The 22,446-nt window shown below is 44.3% G+C and overlaps 1 protein-coding gene across 3 annotated transcripts in view; it reads left to right on the top strand.

Moving 5' to 3' along the window:
• Nucleotides 1-22,446, top strand: part of LOC124804849 (apoptosis-inducing factor 1, mitochondrial) — a 111,932-nt gene that overhangs the window by 84,815 nt on the left and 4,671 nt on the right. For all 3 annotated transcript variants that reach the window (XR_007017374.1, XR_007017375.1, XM_047265200.1), the window contains exons 10-11: nt 10,672-10,850; nt 10,975-11,127. Coding sequence is in view for 1 of the 3 variants with exons in the window: in XM_047265200.1 (XP_047121156.1) it covers nt 10,672-10,850; nt 10,975-11,127 (332 nt within the window). In the remaining 2 variants the exon portion in view is untranslated. The remainder of the gene's footprint in view (nt 1-10,671; nt 10,851-10,974; nt 11,128-22,446) is intronic.

The following is a 22,446-nucleotide window of genomic DNA, read 5'->3' on the forward strand; positions in this document are numbered from 1 at the left end:
TTTAACGCATAGAAGTACGACCCAAAATCGTCCCCCCTCCCTGGCCACACCATGGGAGGAACATCAGGCTGAGGATGGCAGCAGATCTTATGCGCCCCAGTACCTTGTATGTTCGAGAGCTCATTTGGAATATTTCACGAGGATGAAGCCTCAGTTTTTTTGTTGAGCATTTAGAGGACAAGTTCGGGGAGTTGGAGGGCTTGTCCAAAATGAGATCTGGGTCAGTCTTCATCAAAACAGCATCCTCTGCCCAGTCACAGGAGTGACAAGCTGGAGGATGTTCGTGTAATCATCACACCTCATAAGAGCTTAAATATGGTCCAGGGTATAATATTTCACAGAGACCTTCTTTTGCAGTCCGACGATGAGCTGCGCGGTCAATTTAGAGCGGCGAGGTGTACATCTCGCCCGGCTTGTCCACTGGGGTCCGAAGGATAATCAGGTTGCCACCGGTGCCTTCATCTTGGCCTTTGAGAATGATAAATTGCCCGAGAAGGTCAAGGTCTATCGGTGTTATGTAAAGCCCTATATCCCTCCCCCAATGCCGTGCTTTAAGTGCTGGAAGTTCGGCCATATGTCTTCTCGCTGTACTTCCAGCATCACATGCCGAGATTGCGAACGCCCATCACATCCCAATACCCCACGTGCCCCGCCTTCCATCTGTGTCAACTGTGTAGAGTACCATTCGCCTTGCTCGCCTGACTGCAGGATTCTCCAGAAAGAAAGGAAAATAATAGAGTAAAAGACCCTGGACAGACTGACCTATACGGAGACTAAGAGAAAATTTGAACGCCTGCATCCTTTGCATATTACATCGTCTTACGCTGCAGCTACAACAGTTCTGGCACCATCAGCTCTGCCAACTCAGGTCACCTCTCAGAGCTGGAAGACTACACCTGCCCCCCTTGATGGTGTGGGGGCATTTCCCTCCCTGTTGCTCCTGCACCACTCACTTCAGGAGCAACAGCTCTCCAACCATTGGGGAAGTTCATTCCCCACTTCTAAGCCGGAGAAGTGTAAGTGTTCTTAGGCTTCTCTCACTAGGAAGGGGTCACTTTGGTCACTCCGTTCCCAGGTTTCTTCTAGTGGGAAAGACGACACCCACCAGTGGCTGTAGAGCCCAAAAGCAGCTGGTCGTCGTAGGGCTTCACACTCCTCCTCAGTCGCGGAGACTGAGCCAGTGAAGTCCTCCCAGCCAGGAAAACCCAAGGAGCAGCGAGAGAAATCCAAAAAGAAAACCCCTAAGACCAAGGAAATTGTGCGCACACCACTGCTACCTACAAGCGCTGCAGCTGAGGATGGGGTGGAGATTTTGGTGTCTGCTGAGGACCTAGATCTCACCAGATCCTGAGACACACTGCTCAGGCATTAAATCTGTGGCAGCAGGTGACTCTGAGGCATAAACTGCCTCATTGAATGTTCCATGCCTTTCCAGTCTCATGATGTCATCCTCCAGTAGAATTTCAGTGGTTTTTTCCACCGCCTGTCTGAGCTACGGCAACTGTTAAGCTTTACACCTGCTATCTGCATTGCCCTCCAGGAAACCTGGTTCCTAGCAATGCGGACCCCTGCCCTCCATGGCTATAAGGGATATTACAGGAACCGTGTGACTATAATCAAGTGTCAGGTTGAGTTTGCGTTTATGTCCTAAACTCGGTCTGTAGTGAACATGTGCCCCTTCAAACCCTTTTAAAGTTGTGGTTGTCAGAATAACGATGATGCAGGAAATAACTGTCTGCAATATATATCTTCCTCCAGATGGTGCAGTACCCCTGAATGTATTAGTTGAACTGATTGATCAACTCCCTAAACCTTTCCTGCTTCTGGGAGATTTTAATGCCCATAACCCCTTGTGGGGTGGTACCATGCTTACTGGCTGAGGCAGAGATGCCAAACTTTACTGTCGCAATTCGACCCCTGCCTCTTAAATACTGGGGCCGCCACACATTTCAGTGTGGCTCATGGTAGTTAACTGGAGAGCACGTGACGACCTGTATGGTAGTGACCACTTCCCCATCTTCCTGTCACTGCCCCAGCGTCAGGCACACGGACGCCTGCCCAGATGGGCTTTGAACAAGGCGGACTTGGGTAACTTTCACCTCTGCTCTCACCGCTGAATCTCTCCCACATGGTAACATCGAAATGATGATTGAGCAGGAGACTAGCACAATTGTTTCTGCAACAGAAAACGCGATCCCTCGCTCTTTAGGGTTCCCAAGCCATAAGGCAGTCCGTTGGTAGTCGTCGGAAGTCGCTGAAGCAGTTAAGTAACGTCGGTGAGCTCTATAGTGGCATAAGCGGCAGCACCCTTCCCTGGAGCACCTCATAGCCTTTAAATGGCTCTGTGCCCGTGTTCGCTACCTTATCAAACAATGGAAGAAGGAGTGTTGGGAGAGATACACCTCCACCATTGGGTGCCACACGTCACCTTCCCAAGTCTGGGCATAGATCAAACATCTTTTCGGGACCGAGCCCTAACAGCTGCCCCTGGTGTTACCATAAATGACGAGTTATGTACTGACGCAAATGTAATTGCCGAGCACTTTGCTCGAGCCTCTGCATCGGAGAATTACCTTTTGCACACTCAAACGGTGGCTGGAAGGGAACATCCTCACATCCACTACATGCTGCAGTGAATCCTATAATGCCCCATTTACAGAGTGGGAGCTCCTCAGTGCCCTTGCACATTGCCCCAACACAGCTTCTGCTGAAACCCGGTAGAAACCCGCTTGATGGGGATAGCTATCGGCCCGTCAGTTTCACCTACATTGTAAGCTGCTGGAATGTATGGTATGCCGGCGGTTCGGTTGGGTCCTGGAGTCGCGTGGCTTGCTGGATCCATCTCAGAGTAGCTTCCGCCAGGGTCGCTTTACCACTGATAATCTTGTGTCCATTGAGTCTGCCATTCGAACAGCCTTTTCCAGATGGCAACACCTGATTGCCATCTTTTTTGACTTGTGTAAAGCATACTTGGCAACGTCATATCCTTGCCACATTGTGCGAGTGTGGTCTCCAGGGACCATTCCCGATTTTTATCCAAAACTTCCTGTCACTACATACTTTCTGTGTCCAAGTTGCTGACTCCCATAGTCCCATCCATATACAGGAGAATTGAGTCCCGCAGGGCTCTGTATTGAGTGTGTGTCAATTTTTAGGGGCCATTAACCGTCTAGCAGCAGCTGTCGGGCCTTCTGTCTCACCTTCTCTGTACGCAGACGACTTCTGCATTTTGTACTGCTGCTCCAGTACTGTTTTTGCTGATCGGCGCCTCTAGAGAGCCGTCCACAAGGTGCAGTCATGGGCTCTAGCCCACGGCTTCCAGTTTTCAGTCGCAAAGTCATGTGTCGTGCACTTCTGTCGGCATCGTACCATTCATCCGGAACCTGCACTTTACCTTAATGATGATCCACTCACTTTTGTGGAGACATACCAATTCCTTGGACTGGTTTTCGATGCTCGATTGACTTGGCTCCATCTTCGTCAGCTTAAGCAGAAGTGCTGGCAGCACCTCAATGCCCTCTGTTGCCTGAGGAACACCAATTGGGGTGTAGATCGCTCTACGCTGCTGCTGCTCTACAGAGCCCTTGTCCAATCTCGACTTGAGTATGGGAGTGTGGTTTATGGTTCGGCAGTGCCTTCAGCATTGCATTTACTCGACCCTGTGCACCACTGTGGGGTTCAATTAGCAACAGGAGCTTTTAGGACTAGTCCGGTGACCAGTGTACTGGTGGAGGCTGGTGTCCCTCCACTGCAGATCAGACGTGCACAACTACTTGTCAATTACGCATCGCACACTCATTGTTCCCCCGAGCATCTGAATTACTGTCTCCTTCTCTCACCCGCGGCAGTCCATCTTCCGCATTGGCGGCTCAGATGGGGGCTAACACGATTGCAGTTCGCGTGGGACCCCTTCTCTCCGAACTGGAGTCCTTCCCTGTACCACCTCTACCTGTGGTCTTTTCACGTACACCTCCATGGTGTACCCCTCGGCCGCAGCTTCGTCTGGACCTTTTGCATGGCCCTAAGGACTCCGTTAACCCCGCCGCTCTCCGCTGTCACTTCCTCTTGATTCTTGACGTGTTCTGGTTATCTGAAGCGGTTTACACCGACGGCTCAATGGCTGACGGTCACGTAGGCTTCGCATATGTTCATGGATGACATTTTGAGCAGCACTCCTTGCCAGTTGGCTGCAGCGTTTTCACTGCAGAACTGGTGGCTATATCTTGTGCTCTTCAGTACATCCGCTCAAGCCCTAGTGAGTCATTTCTCCTGTGTGCTGACTCTTTGAGCAGCCTAGAAGCTATCAACCAGTGCTACCCTCGCCACCCTCTGGTAGCGTCCATTCAGGAGTCCATATATGCCTTTGAAAAGTCCCGCCGTTCCGTGGTGTTCGTGTGAACCCCAGGACAGATCGGAATCCCCAGCAACGAACTTGCTGACAGGCTGGTCAAACAGGTGACGCGGAAACTGCTTCTGGAGATAGGCATCTCTGAAGCTGACCTGCATTCTGTGTTACACCGCAGGGTTTTCCAGCTTTGAGAGTCTGAATGGCATAACAGCACGCACATTCAACTGCGTGTCATTAAGGAGACTATGAATGTGTGGAAGTCTTCCATGCAGGCGTCTTACAGGGAATCAGTTGTCCTCTGCCGGCTCCACATTGGCCATACGTGGCTAACACATGGTTACCTACTCCGTTGCGAGGACCCACCTCAGTGTCACTGTGGCTCCCAAATGACAGTCGTCCAGCTCTTGCTGGTCTGCCCACTTTTAGCCGCTCTGCGGCAGACGTTTAACTTTCCCAGCACCCTGCCTTTGGTGCTGGGTGACAGTGCCTCCACAGCAGCTTTAGTTTTATGTTTTATCCATGAGAGTGGGTTTTATACTTCTATGTAGGTTTTAGCGCATGTCCTTTGTCACTCTGTGTCCTCCACCGTAGTGCTTTTTGGGTGGGGGTTTTAATGTGTTGCAGAGTGGCTGGCTTTCCCTTTTATTCTTGTGGTTGGCCAGCCACTGTAATCTGCTTTCATGTTTTACTCTCTTCTGTTTCTAGTGTCTCTCTGTTGTTTTCTTGTCCTCTTTTGTTCCTTTAGTGTTCGTTGCCTTCCCTTCAGTCTTGTGGCTTTTCCTTTCTTTCCATTTTGTGTTATATGTTTCATCCGTTTTATTCTCACACTTGTGGCATTGGTCCCTTCTCCCTCCTTTAAATTAGCCAACCGGCCAACAATAAAATGGTTATTGCCGAAAATATATTGACAGCATGTTAAATGAAGGGCGGGCTCTTCCATCTGGTAGATAGTTCACAGCTCTATAAATCTGTTCATCATAATGCTAAACCTGATGTAAACATACACAAACGTGATGATTGGTCAGCAGCCGTACCACTCATGCACTGGTGTTACGCTCTTCAAAGTAGGTCCTACTTCTGTATTACGTTATCTTATTACTAAGTTACTTTAAATGAAACTTTAAGATATTCAAATGTATTAACAACCATCAACGTTTTTCTTAATCATGCTTTAGGTACATAGTTTTTATTTCAAAAATCGTGTACAGTCACAGCCTCTCCAGCGTTGTGCTCGGTTTGTCGTGCTGTTAATGCATAATATGGAAATGGCGGAGGCTGCTTTCTGTTGTAGTGAAACAGGCACCTGTAACGTGGTTAAAAAGTGCCGAGAAATGGGCTGTTCTTAATGTTTCTCATAAATTTATGAAAATAATCTGATTTGAAGTTGTATGTACCACAGTTGATTAGTAGATTCAAATCAAACTGGTAGCGCAGTCAGTAGCGTAATAGTAGCTTGAATAACACCTTGTTTCGTCCGTAGGTTCAAATCTTACCAGTATCAATTTTTGTTTCTCATTCTATTTCAAATACCTACATCTCGTAGCTATAAAAATTATGATTTTTTTATGAATAATGCAAGTAGTCTTGTTTTTAATTACATATTGGACACTAAATTCCTGTTTCCAATTAAAACAAAAGTTCTTAATTATCGATGTCCTATGAAAGACTGTTCATAAAAGTTGCTTAAGAGAACATAATTTAATTTTTTGAGGCAAAAATGAAAAACCAAATCCTCTTTGTTTGGACTATGTCCATCGTTTTATGCCACAGAGGTAGATAAGTATCGTAGAAACATGAAAAAACAATCATTTTCACAGCATCGAGCACATCATACAAATGCTGCATTTTTACATTTGCTACTGTACCATTACAATATGAACCCAACAGAACTACATTAAAGTTGCAGAACATCAAATTCTGCACAAGAATCCCCTAAAATTTAAATTTCTCTCGCACCTGTGCAAAATACAAATAAAAATGTGAAAGAATTTGCAGCATCAAACTCTAACTAAGATTTATTTTGTGAAGTCATATTACTTTTGAATGTCAAATCATCCACATTCATCCAAATACTCAGATCTAAGGGCAATTTAGTGAGCAACCTACCTACTTAGGTAATTAGTTCTATGTGTTAGTATTAATTTAATTAATTACCATGCCAGTCCAAAATGATGATAAACAGGTTTAAAATTTAAAAAAATAATAAAATTTTAAAAAATCAAATGAAAGATTTTATTAATGGAAATGTATTTGAATTAAAATATAAAACTGATCAGAGAGAATTTTTTTTACAGACATTCTTTCAGCAATTATTAATCTACATTTATATTCATTTACAATTTATTTTTTGATGTTTTTGTATGTTTCGGGGAAGTGGTCTTGGGAAGGAAATGTGGTCATATAATTCTTCATCCTCTTCTGGCATGGGATCTAAATAGATTTTCTCCTCAGTGGTGTCAATCACATTGTCGATTTGCATGTAATCAAGGAAAATGTTCTCTTCTGCTAGTATTAAGACATGAAAGCCCCTGGCAATTGCTGCATATAGCCAAGCAATGTATAGATACTTTCCTGCAGGAATTAGCTGCTTGGCATTTCTTCTTTCTTCTGCAGGATCCCTGGCTGTTGGGTGGTTGCAGTGGGGATCAGGCCATTTTTTGTAGTCATCCATCCTCATTTCAATGGATCCATCTGATGGTTTCTCCATATCTGTACATGCAAGTAGACCCCAAGGGAATGCTGGTGAGCATCAGTAGTAGGCAGAGAAGCCAACCTGAAATTACTATTTTTCAGTAAAGGCCTTTGGAATAGTTGCTGACAAATTTCATTCAAAGGTTTGGAGCTGGCACCTGTGCACAAACGCATAATGAACTTAACTCCTGCCCCAGCGACCTTATCACGAGTGATTTTGGGATCCACGATATCTGAGATGATGTGTTGGAGGTTTGCGTCCCTTTGAAATGTGTTTATAAATTTGATTTTACCATGTCGAAAAAATGTATGGGCGGTGTCACGGCCACAGAAGGTGTGATGTTTCAAGGGATCTGCATCTTCAGTGGCCCACTTGACCTAGTACCCTTAATCATACAATTTTTCTGTCAATACTGAGGTGGCACATTTCCTATTAAGTTCGTTTAGTAAGAAACATTCTTTTGGCATAGTTGGTGACATTGTCTCATCAAATAATCAGAAGCTGATGACATGGTGCAGGCTGTTCAGGCACTTTCAACAGATTTTACGTTTCCCTTTGTTTTCTCCTCAGGGTATCCATCAGATACTAAGTGCTGTTGGATCTAAAGTGTTTCCTGACATAGTTCATGTATTTTTCAAGGCTGGAGGAAAACATTTCATGAATACCCTACAGAACCCAGTGTAAGAGGAACCCACTGTCAAGGGGGAGGTCTTTCATGCTTGTGATCTTAACATTGACTGGGTTGAACAGTTTAAAGAGGCCTGATTTTCTTGTCTTGTGCATTATTCCATCATCATCAAATAGAGTTAATGGATATGAGCCTAACTGAAAGACGAAGTATGATAAGAGCTATTGGGCTGACTTCTCATGGAAAGCACTTCAACTGACAGGTACTTGACTGTAAACTTCGTGGCTTGCAGGGGCACTACTCAGCTCCTCCTCAGGAATTGCACTTCCTTAAAGTTTCTCCCCTTGAATGATTTCCATGTTTTCCCCCCTCTCTGTTGGATACTCTTTGAGTGATTATCATAAACCCAAGTGGGTAACACAGAACACTGTAAATTACCTACTTGAACAATTAAATTAATAAATGGAGTTACCTGTATAGGTAGGCAGGTACCTAACTAAATTGCCTTTATATATGATTTTTGGACATTCAGAATTAATTAGACTTCACAAAAAAGTTTTAGCAGCAAATACTTCCACATTTTTATTTGTAGTTTTATGAATTTTAAGATTTAAGAGCTCTTTTGCACTGAATTCGATGCTCAACAATTTTCTGTATGACAGTTTTTCATTTAAAGTAGCTGTTTTCCAGATACAGGCGTTGGAACATGAGCCTAACTCACTCTCCCATCAAATTGGTAAAAATTGAAGATCTTTGGTGATACATGTGGCTAAATGGCAGAATAAATTTTATTTTGGTGTTTTGGGAATATTCAGTAATGTTTATTTTGGTGTTTTTGGGAATGTTCATTTTGGTGTTTTTGGGAATGTTCATTTTGGTGTTTTTGGGAATGTTCATTTTGGTGTTTTTGGGAATGTTCATTTTGGTGTTTTTTGGGAATGTTCATTTTGGTGTTTTTTGGGAATGTTCATTTTGGTGTTTTTTGGGAATGTTCATTTTGGTGTTTTTTGGGAATGTTCATTTTGGTGTTTTTTGGGAATGTTCATTTTGGTGTTTTTTGGGAATGTTCATTTTGGTGTTTTTTGGGAATGTTGTGTAGGATGTATTGTTTCGAATTATAAGCAGAAAACTGTAAGAAGTCCAAAAATGCCAGTTTTTTGCCTCAAACATTTAACACAAACCAGAAACTGCCTCAACCTTACTTAATTCTTATTAGGGATGCATAACATTGATTAAGATTATTTCCTGCTTGTACGTGTTGGCCAGCGCGTCCTTTATCTGGGCAGTTTTCCTGGTCTGGTAGCCTTGTAGATCAGTGTGCAAAGGTTTACGTAAATTTTGATCGTATGCATTTCTTGCATTAATGTTTTTAGTAATTTAGTAATTCATGTATTATTTCATGTAGTATTATCTCACTTTCTTGGGAAGTAAACACCCCCGGTTTGTCTGCTCACTGCATCTACAATGGTTCAGAAGGTGAGATGTGGAAGGGTCGTTGTATCTTCGTGAAACACACTGTAGGTGCTTTGTGTGAGCTAGTGCAGTAAAGAGAATGGGAATTGCCTTCTCACTCTTAATTTTGGTGACCTATGAAGGAGAGCCGCGCGGGATTAGCCAAGTGGTCTAAGGCGCTACAGTCATGGACTGTGTGGTTGGTCCCGGCGGAGGTTAGAGTCCTCCCTCGTGTGTGTGTGTGTGTGTGTGTGTGTGTGTGTGTGTGTGTGTGTGTGTGTGTGTGTCCTTAGGTGAATTTAGGTTAAGTAGTGTGTAAGCTTAGGGACTGATGACCTTAGCAGTCAAGTCCCATAAGATTTCATACAAATTTTTTGAACATATGAAGGAGAGAATTGCATGACCATGTGGTGGCCTTCTGCTGCACGTCTCTTAGCAGCTTCATAAATTTCTAGTTTTCTACAGCTATCTGCTAAGGCAGCGAGTTTCTTTCTTTACATGTTGAATTCCGCCCCAAGCTGTCAAGTCCGCCATGCAGCTGGATACCTGCCTACTACAGCCATTGGCAACTGGTACAGGACAATAACTCGGTTCCTAGTGGGCTCCTGCCAACTTAGTGCTCACTCTATCTGTCTTAGTATTCTGCTCACAGCATCATCATCATGTTTGTCCCCCACTGCAACGGACCTGCTGCGTGGTGAACCACTTCATGGTGAGAGGCTTACTATTCACCCGTACTACACCATCTCTACATATGCTAAGCAGCCTGGTTTGTAAATTGGTGTATACGCTGCAAGACTTTCTTATTCCATGCCTCATGTTCATAAAATTTGGTGTCGTGCTGGTGACACTCAGCGGCAAGGTAGTGACTTCGTTTGGTATTCACTATTCCTACCGTGCCGCGCCATTGTCTACTGTCACCATATTGGCGAGTAACTTTCTGCAATATCTGTTAGTTTTAACACCATTTCATGTTTTAAACTGCCCGTTCTCAGTGCTAATAGATTAACTTTCCAGTGGTATCATTCGAACAAATAATTATTGTATGATCGAAGTAGAGTCCCTTGTGTTCAGAAAATAATCTAAAACCTTGCATGATTTAGGTTGTTAGAGAAAATTTGTGTCCTTGGAAAGGACCTGAAAGTCCTTAGTTTGTATGAATCAGTGATAATGTGATCATGATGGATTCTCTTGTAATACACATTCGTCTGCTTCAGTTACCTTTCAGGCCGAACTCCTCTGAACTTGTTCTATATGAGAGTTTGTTTAGTGATGAATCACGAAGATAACTCAGTTTTGTAAGAGGTGGTCACGCGGTTTTGTCATCATTTGGATATAAACATAAACAAAGTTATTAAAAAATTACATTCATTGTCGTGATGTTTTTACTAAGAAATTAATGTTACCATGTGATTTGGCTACAAAATTGTGTAATGATCATTCATGTTACTAGCATGATGGTAGATGAATTTCCTCTTTTGTTATTTAGTAATTAGTGGTGTCTAAATATTTTCCATGCATAGAATTATATAGTTCTTCCATTATGCACAGGAAAGCATTACTGGCATCAGTCTATGTTTTGGTCTGATCTGGGACCTGATGTCGGCTTTGAGGCTATAGGCATTGTTGATTCACAATTGCCAACTGTTGGAGTTTATGCCAAGCCATGTGATGATAGTACTTCTGATGCCAAAATATCAGCCATAGATGCAAAAAATAAAGGTGGAGAGGTATGTTGCTATTACGTATAATGTGTACTGACTTTTGACTCCTTTTAAATAAGTTATGGTATCTAGTTGTGTTAAAATTTATCTAATAAATAAAAGTATTCCTTCGATTTGTTCTTTGGAATAGGACAAGATGCCAGTACCAGCAACTGTATCAGCTCCTTCTGCACCAAAGAAAGGTGAAAATTATGAGAAAGGTGTCATCTTCTACCTAAGAGATGAAACAGTTGTGGGAATAGTCTTATGGAATGTATTCAACCGAATGTCCACAGCACGACAGGTAATATCATTGTGAAGAATACTGGCTCATTATTTATCATTAATTATGAAAGCTTGTAATTGTTTTGGTTTATGTATAGTTAAGCAGTTGTGTTCATTTGCATCCCCCCAAATGACCTTATTGTCTTCACACTACACATCACCTCGCACCACCCTTTTCTTATTTTTGTTGCTGTGCCCACTTAATACTTTTCCTCTGTAACACACATTGTTGCCCTGCATTTCCACAGATTATTTTTCTTTCCCGCCTTCCAAATATTTTTGTCCTCTCCTCTCCTTTCCCCATTTTTCCTTCTAGTGTCCCAACACACTTCACCTTGCCACCCTAACACGTTTGCTGCTGCTGATGCTTGTAAAAATAAACATGAGCCACGAGCCCATACATTTTTGTACAAACAGCAGTGTGTCCGGGAACAATTTTGTTCCTACTGTTTTATATGTATATAATTTTTTTCTATGGGCTTAGTTGTCTGTGTGGTAGATTGTTCGAAATGACAACTAGTCAACAGACCCCCAAACCTACTAACCCTAAAAAGTATAGGAAAATTGAAAAAGTCTCTGCTGATTAAGTACTGAATGTATTACAAGACAGCGATTTTGAATTTGAAGACGAGTTGGAGGAGGATGGCTAGAATCTCGAAAATACGGAAACCTGTCTTAATGACGATACTGTGGAATAAAGGATATGTGGAATCAATAATTGTGATGAAATCATAGATGATGAAGAACCTACACTGGCACACATTAATAAGGTGAAACCAGCCATGATGAACCACATGACAGGCATTGTCATCCATTTACAAAACAGGAATGTGTACTCATTCATCCCACCAGCATTTTTCCTGTGAATTTCTTTAGACTACTACTTACAGAGGCCATTCTCCAGCATCTAGTTCATGAAACAAATAATGCTGTGACTACATTTGAGCAATAATACAAAGGACAGGTACAGGATTTTTAGTAAATACCAAATATTTGTCTTTCTTTGGTATTTCATTACATATGAGTAATATGAAAACCCTTGATCACTGGAGTATCGGAAAAAAGAAAATCTGTTTCAAAAAAGAGAAATAATGATGACCATGAGCAGGGGCAGGTATGTGACTTAAACTCATTAATTTTGCTAAAAATTCACAGCCAGAACACCCAGTAGTAGATGATCAATTATATAAAATATGACGTATTCTAAATTACTTCAACAATAGAATGTGTGGAGTTTATTATTCAGGAAGAGACCTATCTTTAGATGAATCAATGATTCTTTGAAGGGGGAGATTGGTCTTCAGACAACATATATGAAGTAAAAGGCGTAAATATAGTGTCAAAATATACATGCTAAACAACCTGGATAGTCGTGTAAAAAAAGTGCATTGTGTACATTGGGTTGCTTGCTGATAAGGGTGGAAAATCCCACGCGGAGAAGGTCATGTCGCGTGTGTTGAAAGAGAAGCTGCATGTTGACCATCATATTACATGAACAATTACTCAGTATTTTAGTGATAGCTAAAACCTTACCTTATTGAATCTGAAAATGCATTGCACTGGGACACTGAGAGTAAATTGGAGGAACACTCCTAAAGAAGTACTGTCTGCAAAACTGATTGAAGGAAACACAGTTGCTTACTATTTCGAAGGCGTGATGAATGGAAAATGGAAGGTTTGATGAGACATTAGTTAAATTTCCACAGAAGTTCAGAACGCAGTGGTGCAGATGATGAATTCACAGCAGCAGTTCGCAAACTCTTGACAGCTTTCAAACACAGTGTGACTGTCTGGGACTGAGAGGCAGGATCAGTGTCATATGATTTATATAAAGGGAAGACTCTCCACTGGCCCAATAAACTGTTACTCCACTTAACTGATATGCTGCATTCCGATTCGGATTACCTTTACAACAAGTACTCAGTGTGTGTTGAACAGGGCAAGCGTACAACACACCATATGAGTTTAGAGACTGTTCCGTGAGTCCTGGATACTGCCTTAACTCATGTGATACGTTTAGTCACCGTTTTGTTTAACAATGAATATTGTCAGTATTTCCAAAAAGATGTTCTCATTACCTTTTTTCCCTGCTTCGGCAAAGATTTGCATTTTTCTCATGTTTGAATTGTTTCTTTTCATTGTCAGTAAATCATAGGAACTATTGAGATTGTTTGAAATAATTCTTGTAATATTTCCAAGCTTATGACATGACCCAACTATGACTGATGTGCTGAATTAGCTGTCAGTACTTAAAGTACATGACAAACACTGCAAAATTGTTCTAGACCAAGATTTTGGCTCCTAGCGCGTGTATGCTTGTGTGTCCCAGGCATGAGTGACAGACCGCTGCAATTTGACCCCGCCCCCCTCCCTCCCCCCCCCCCCCCCCTCCCCGCCAAATGTGTGATATGAGAAGCGATTGGTCACCTATGTGACGGATCACTGCAGTCTGTCACTTAGACCATTTAGAAGTTTCTGCCTCGTAGGTCAGTGGGTCATACTTAAATCCACAGCAAAATTTTGTTAAGCCCCTCTTAGCCACCAGTCCCTCTCCACTCCCCCCAACCTCCCCCCTCTGCTGTCCTGCGTATTCTCTCTCTCACAGCCAGCACCTTCTAACACCCTCCATCTAACTTTCTTACATCCTCCTTCCTTCTCTCCATCCTTCCCTCTGCCATCTTACACACTCTTCACCACACTCCACTATCCGCTGACACTCTCCCAATGTCTGTAATCCCCCCTCCACTACTGTCCTTAACTCAATCTCCTCATACCCATAGGCAGTGGCATAATATGAAAAAAAATGTGGTGAGGTGATAAAATTTAAGCAGTCTCATGTTTTAGCCAAGCAGCCACTTAACTTGTAAGAGAAAAATAATAGAGGCCATCGAAATAATAAAGTGACCAACCAACATAAACTAAGAGCAGGACGCTGGGATCCTGCCATCTTGGTTGTGAACTGCTGCCAGTTACATTACTTGTAGAGATACCCTGTTGAGTCCTCGAAACACCATATATGAAGGTTACATGAAGTATTGACAGATACCCGGTCCCATCATATAATATGTAAACAGCACTGTGTCATAGCAGCTTCCACTAGATTCTACCCCCTCCCGCGGGGCCTCTCCACTCTTTGATGGGTTCGTGCTTGGCTACCACAGGGTCCCTTGCCTTTGCAGCGTCTTTTCCCTTTCCATGCTGCATGTCTATCCATCTATCCTCTTGCTGTTCTTTTTCCCCACCCTTGGGGATCATGTCTGGGCTGTTTTTTGAAATATATTCTGCATTTTTGGCAGTCAGTATCAAAATACTTTCCACTGTTTTTCGTTACTTTCTTCATTCACCTTCTCTTATCCTTCCTCTGTTTTGGCATTGGAGTTTCCTCTTTTTCTTCTCCCTCCCTGGTGCTCCTGAAGGCCGGCCCACCCGTCTGACGCATAATAGGTGACTGGGTAATGCCTAGTTTCCAGCTCCGGATCGACACACAGAGTTCACACATACCCTCTGGAAGAGGCCGGGCCCACGGAGGGATGATGAATAAACTGCAGCCTTCCTAAATTGCCGATTGATCCCTCTTGTCAGGTGTCCGGGACGTGTGACCTGAGGTGTGAACAATCACGTAAGGCGGGTGTGCCCCATTCTGAAGGGGGTTCCCAGTTGGAAGAAGTGCACCATTGGCGATGCTGGAAATCGTGGGGGATTTTCTCGCAGTGAGCTATGAAACTTCAATGGAGTGAGGCTAACGATTCAAAGACCCTCCCAGCTGCACCACGGTTCCTCGTGGTTTGACATACTAAGGACAGTGAGTCTTTCGCTACTGTAAATCCATTTATTCAGAAAGGTGTCGATGCCATTGCTGGCCCTGTGAAATCCTACTCTTGTTTATACAATGGCACTTTGCTTTTGGAGACCACTTCTGATTCTCAAGCACAACTACTGCTTGCAGCTTTGCTCCTCCCTGTCTATCCTGTTCATATCGAGGTGTATCAAATGCTGAATTCTTCACATGGTGCTATTTAGACTAAGCTGCTCGATTGTATGACCGAGGCAGAAATCAAAACGTACCTCTCTAATCAGGGTGTCATTACAGTCCATCAGGTGATGAAAAAAGTAGATGCCTCATTAGCGACCATATGCAATCTCTTTCTCACTTTTGATAGAGTGATTCTTCTGTCAAAGATCAAAGCAGGTTATGAAGTTACCACAGTCAGACCATTTATTCGGAACCCGATGCACTGCTACCGGTGTCGTCATTACAACCACACTCAAGAGTACTGTCGACATCCAGCCAAATGGATAACCTATGGTAGGTATGCTCATGAGCACGATTGTTCGCCTCCTCTCCGCTGCATCAACTGCAATGGTGTCCGTGCCGCCGCCTACTGTGATTGTCCCATGTATCTTGATGAGCAGGCTGTCCAGGATATCCGGATGAAGGAAAAAGTGTTTGCAAGTTGTTGGCTAGTCAGAAACCCTGTGTTCTACCATCTGGGAACTATATTACTGTTCTTGCTACCTCTCACTCCATGAAGGACGTGGCCTAGCAGACATATGACCTCAAATGCTGCACCGTGGTTGTGAAATTGCCCAGGATAATGGTAGTGTCCTCATCTCCTCCTCCAGCTGTACAACACGCTATCAAACTTTGGCCTCATGGGGCAAAGTCACCAGCTACACAATTGGCCGGCCAAGGAGGGCGGAAGGAATACTCCCAAAGACTTCTTACGACTCTCCAGCCAACCAGCATCAGGGTCTTCTTCTGCCAACTGGAAAGGCTCCAAGAAGTCAAACAAATGCAGACGGTCTTCTTCGCCAAATCGCCACATGATACCCTCGCCCTGCCAACGTCCGTGTCACATGTGCACACCACCAACTGTTTTTCTGGCCTAGACTCTGCAGGCCAACAGAAGAATGCCGACACTTATGTAAACCTCATGGAGCATGGTCCTCCTGCCTCTTTGCCCTGTAACAGTGTGTCTTCGAAGGTTGCCACTTGGCCCTACATTTTTTCCTTGTCATGACTCTCCTCCAATGCAACATTCGCAGCCTTCGATACAGCAAAGAGGATTTACGGCTGCTTTTATAATTGCGGCATCCACTTGTTCTCTGTGTTCAGGAAACAATATTGCATCCTCATGACCACTTTGAGCTCTCACATTTCTTACCAGTCCGTTTCGACCTTCCCCCGAGGACGGCATCCCATCTTGTGGGGGAGTCATGCTGCTCATACGGTATGATGTTCATAGTCAACCCATCTCCGTGACTAATTGCCTTCAAGCTGTTGCAGTTCACTTTTCCCTTCCTCACTTGACCTTTTCCCTTTGTACCGTTTACATCCCTCCGTCATTCGATGTTACCAGGACAGACTTCCTTCTGCTTATTGTACAGCTACCTCAACACTTTCTGCTGCTCGGTGACTTTAATGTGCACCATCCCCTTTAGGGTTCCCCCAGAACCTGTGGGAGAGATGCCCTCTTGGCTGAACTCAGTCAACTTAACATCTTCTGCCTTAAGACAGGAGCATCCACATTCATTTCAGACTCCACGCACACCTATTTCCATTTGGACCTATCCTTCTGCTCTGCACAGCTTGTCCATCGTCCTGAGTGGTCCGTTCTCTCTGACACATACTCGAGCGACCATTTCCCGTGTGCTATCAGTTTGCTGACACCTACCTCACCCACGTGCACACCCAAATGGCAGCTTACTAAGGCGGACTGGAGGCTTTACTCCTCCCTGGTGACCTTCGACAAACATTGTTTCCCCAGTTCTGATGACCAGGTAGAATATCTTGCAAACGTTATCCTTACTGCCCAGAATGTGCCATTCCTCGCACTTCCTCCTTACCATGCTGTGTCCCAGTCCCTTGGTAGACTGAGGTGTGCCATGATGCAATTCACACATGGAGAAGTGCTCTCCGCATTTTTAATCATCCTACAATGGCAAACTGCATTCATTATAAACAGTTGCATGCACAGTGTCATCGCGTTCTTAGGGATAACAAAAAAGCTAGCTGGATTTCATTCACTAAATCTTTTAATAGTTGCACTCCCTCCTCCATCGTGTGGGCCAACCTCTGACGACACTCTGGGACCAAGATCCATTTCCCAATTTCTGGCCTGACAGTAGCACATGAAGTCATTGTGAACTTCTTGCTATCCACAATATCTTGGGCCACCATTTTGCAGAGATTTCGAGCTGTTCCCACTATCACCCTACCTTCCTTCATCGGAAACGAGTATAGGAGGCTTGGGCATACCTTCCCTCCTCAGAATTGTGAGTGCTACAATGCCGCCTTTACTATGAGGGATCTAGATCTTTTCTCACTTCATCTGGATCCTCTGTCCCAGGGCCAGATGATGTTCACATTCAGATGTTGCAGCACTTTTCTCTTGGGTGGCAAGCTTTTCTGCTTCGTACGTGCAACCGCATCTGGGCAGAGGGCATGTTTCCCAGATGCGGGTGTGAAGCCACTGTCATATCCATACCCAAACCCGGTAAGGACAAACACCTTCCTTTCAGCTACCACCCCATTTCTCTCACCTTTTGCAAGGTGTTGGGATGTATTATTCATGTCCGGCTGGTATGATGGCTCAAGTCTCACAAGTTACTAATCAATGCGCAGTGTGGATTTTGAACCTGCTGTTCTGCAGTTGACCATCTCATCACTTTGTCCACCCATATCATGAATAGTTTTCAGTGGAAATCCCAGACTGTGGCCGTGTTTATCGATTTGGAGAAAGCCTACAACACCTGCTATTGGACTGGTATCCTCCATACTCCCTACACGTGCAGCTGCAGAGGCAGAGTGCCCTGTTTCCTACAGGGATTTTTAAAAGGCCGAGTTTTCAAGGTATGTGTGGATTCTACCTTGTCAGACATCGTTATCCAGGAGAACGGTGTGCCTCATTGTTCCGTCCTGAGCTTCGTTCTCTTTACTGTCACCATTAACCCTCTAATGACCTGTCTCCTGCTGGGAATCTTCGTCTCCCTTTTCATTGACTATTTTGCCATCTGTTGCAGTTATCCATGGATTTGTCTCATTGATGGGCGTCTAGAGTGATGTCTCGATCGTCTTGGCTTATGGAACATTGACAATGACTTTTATTTCCCTACAGACCAAACCTTTGTATGAATTCTTGGCAGCACAGTTTGTTTCTTCCACTGTCTTTACATTTTGGGCCTGTTGCTCATCTGTTTGTCGAAACTATAAAATTCCTGGGGCTCCTGCTCAATAGGAAACTTTCTTGGTCCTCCCATGTGTCTTACCTGGCAGCCCACTGTATGTGGTCTCACAATGTCGTGTGTGGCCTCAATGGCACTTCCTGGTGAACAGATCGAACCACCCTCCTCTGCTTGTACCTTCCCTTGTCCTTTTGAAACTAGACTATGGGTGCTTTGTTTATGCATATGCATATTCATCCCTATTATGCCATCTGAATACTATTCACCATCATGGCATCTGTTTGGTAACTGGCGCCTTTTACATTAGCCCGGTTGAGTGTCTGTATGCAGAAGCTGCCTAGCTACTGCTATCCTACTGCCACGACTTTCTCCTCAGCTGGTATGCATGCCATTTGACTGCCATGCATGGCCACCCATCCTATGCCGCCTCATTCGATGACTTCTTTGATCGCCAGTATGGAGCATGTCCCACTTCTCCATTTACCTCCTGAAGTTTGCTTCAGGCTCTTGCTCAGGCAGCATAACTTCATATTGTCCAGAGCTCATGGTCTCGCAGTCGCGTTCTTGCTTAACGAGCACGGGGTCCCGGGTTCGATTCCCAGTGGGGTCAGGGATTTCACCTGCCTCGAGATGACTGGGTGTTTATGTTGTCCTTATCATTTCATCCTCATTCATGTAGGTGGTGAGATTGGACTGAGCAAAGATTGTGAATTTGTATGGGCGCTGATAACAACGCAGTTGAGCACCCCACAAACCAAACATCATCATCATTTACTTCATACTATGTGCAACTTTTCTGGTGGGTGTGAACCCTTCACCACCTTGAGTTCATCTGGTGGCCCGTGTTCACCTCAACCTACATTTGCTTCCTACGGGCACTACTACTGCCTCGCTCTATCGTCTTGTTTCATGACCTTTGCATGGAACTTCCACGATAGTGCCTTTGTGTACACTGATGGCTCTCGGGCTGACCATGGTGTCGGATGTGCCTTCGTCATTGGTGCCAACGTTTTTCATATTAGCTTCCAGAACACTGCTCAGTATTTACAGCAGAGCTTTTCGCCCTGTATCAGGTCACGCAGTACATCCGGTGACAGTCTTTTTAATTGTCATCTGGTTAGACACTCTGTGTGCCCTTAAAACCTCTCTATGTTGCACACTGTCCATCCCTTAGTGCAATGGGTCCAGAAAAGCTGTCACTTGCTCACTCGTGATGGAGCCACTGTTATTTTTATGTGGGTTCCTGGTTGTGTTGGTCTGACAGAAAATGAGGCCACTGTCACTGCTGCCAAGGCTGCAGTTCTTGTACCTCAACCCACAAGTTCTTACATTCCCTCCGATGATTCTGTGTTGCAGACTGTTGGCAGTTGGTGACACTTTGGCATCATCACTGATCCTCCCTTTATGGGAACCAGCTCTGGGTTATTAAGCCTCTCCCAGGGGCTTGCACGACCACCACTTGCAGCGGGGAGACAATTACAACTAGTTTGCGTATTGGGCACTGTCTTTTTAACCATCACCATTTTTAGGTGGTGCTCCCCCACCACTTTGTGCACATTACACTCAACTTTTGACGGTCAACCATATCCTGATGGAATGCCTTTTTTTTAACAACTTACATTCTCATTTGTGTTTGCTGTCTGAGCTATCAGCTGTGAAGTGCAGGCTGTCAACCGCATTTTTGCTTTTTATCTGTCATAGCAATATGATGAAGGCCATTTAATTTTTAGTTCTGGACCTCAGTTTCTCTACGGTGTATTTTGTAGACCTTGATTGGATTTGATTTGATATTTATCAGGGAAGCAAGAACAACATTGGTCAAGCCTGCTGCTGCCCACTCCGAAACAGAGTTTATTGTGTGTGCTATTGTTCCCTGTGTCTCTAGTAATGCCAACCAATGCCCTTGAACAGTGCAAGGAGACCCTTTACTAGTTCTTTGCTGGACACAGTTTCTTCAGGTCTGGTTGATCTAAATATTTTCTGTCTTTTAATCTCCAATGCCTCGCTTTTGGAGATCAAACGTGATGCATTTTCCACGCCCACACTACACATCCTACATTTGGGGTCTGCTTCTATTATCCCCCTTGTATGTAGGTGTTTTTTGAAATTCCCATGGTCTGACAATAGTCCAACCATGAGTTTAATTTCTCGCCACGCAGGGTAACCACGCGGTCTGAGGCGTCTTTTAACGCCCCCCCCCCCCCCCCCTCCCGTTGGAGGTTCAAGTCCTCCCTCAGGCATGGGTGTGTGTGTTGTCCTTAGTGTAAGTTACGTTAAGTAGTGTGTAAGTTTAGGGACCGATGACCTCAGCGTTTTGGTCCCATAGAAGCTTACCACAAATCTCCAAAAATTCCATTTCTCTCCTGTTCATGCCCAGGATTGAGAGACTTCTCTTAGAACATGGCTTTGGCATCAGTACCTCGCCATGTTTTTGCTGTTGGAACTTAAACCCAATATTCTACATGCTTTCCCCTTGTCCAGTCTCAGTTTTATTTTGATCATTGCCTTGGTGATTGTCAGGGCGGGTTCTGGTGCAAAAAATGGTGTCATCACCCAAACCTGGCCAACCCATTGACTTGCTCATTACCACTAATTTCAGCAGGAACCCACAATAGGTTTTTCCCTATTGGTTTCCTCTAGCTCCACGAGGTCTTTGTAGCATTCTGCCATGATATTTGATCTTGTTGCATAGGCTGACAGTACTTTCAGGCCTGCTTAGCTGCCTGAATAAATGAAAATGCTACGACCTCTGTAGGATATCCACAAATTCTCCTCCGTACACATCCTGAAAGCAGATATTTCTGCTTGAAGCACAGTGGCCATCTTCCCTAGAGAGATTGTACTCTCCAGCCTTGGTGGCATGCTGTATACCCTGGCCCCAACACCCTGGTCTTTTTTCGAACCATCAGTGAACCAGACTATGTCCCCAGTACGGTGTCGAAATTTGTTCTCCCAGAGCTCTCTACTTTCAACTACTGCATTGAAAGGCTTGTTGAAGCAGCTGGGAGTTGTTATATAGTTGGCCGTCATTTCCACAACCATACTTATGTCTATCTCACTCAGTATTTTAGTGAGAGATCCTGAATATCCCAGTGATTTCCAGTTTTTGCCAGTGTGTAACCTGTATGCTCCAGCTGCTGCCTCTATCTTTACCCACAGGTGTAACGGGGGCATGTCCAGTATGGTTCCCATCCCAGCAGTTGGTGTGCTGCTAATTCCACCTGTGATTGCTAAGCAGGCCAATCTCTGCACCTTAGCAAGCTCCTTAGCAGGTACCTGCTCTTCTACCTTTCTCCACCATAACTGTAGATCTTACGACCGTGGTGTATATCCAGTACATACACTTGGGGCTTAAGCCCCAGTTTTTACCACAAGCTCTCCTGGTACTCATTAGAGTACCTTTTGCCTTGGAACAGGTGCTCCTCATGTGAGGGGTTCACTATAGATTCTCATCCAGGGTTACCCCAGATTTTTCGGTATCCTCTTCATCGGTAGAGTTTCATTGAAAAGCATGAGATTCCAATATGTGTGTTGGATCTGATTTCTCCTAAATGGTACAACAGTCTTCTTAGGACTGACCCTTAGATGCTGTTTCATGTGCCAATTTTACACAATGTTCAATGCTCCTGGTGCCATAGCTCTAACTGTACTTGAAAATTTGTCAAGTGTTACTATGACAAGATCATCTGTGTATTCCTGGCAAAAGTACTGTCCAGAGTTTAATTCTACAATAAGTTCATTCATCACAAGGTTCCACAGTAGAGGGGACGGGACCCCTCCTTGTGGACAGCCTCTGGTGATGTTGATTACTTTTTTCATCATGGTGGCTTTTACCTTTCTACAACTAAGCATGCAAATGGTGGTCTCCAAGCCGTGCACCTCTGCTGCCTTAACCATGGATTCAAAGGCCGTGTTGCAAAAGCCCTTTGATGTCCAAGAAGATGCAGAGGGCTATTTCCTGAAAGTGTAGCGCTTTCTCCACCTTCCCAACAAGTTGGTGGGGTGCATTTTCACACGATTTTCCTAGTTGGTATGCATGTTGGTTTATGTGTAGAGGGGCCCTAGTTAACCTCCTCTCCCAAACATGCATGTTGACCAGTTTTTCTAATGTTATGAGAAGAAAGGAGGACAGACTGACCTGCCTCATATCCTT

Source organism: Schistocerca piceifrons, chromosome 7 (genome assembly GCF_021461385.2).
Source record: "Schistocerca piceifrons isolate TAMUIC-IGC-003096 chromosome 7, iqSchPice1.1, whole genome shotgun sequence".
In the NCBI taxonomy this organism is placed as follows: domain Eukaryota; kingdom Metazoa; phylum Arthropoda; class Insecta; order Orthoptera; family Acrididae; genus Schistocerca; species Schistocerca piceifrons.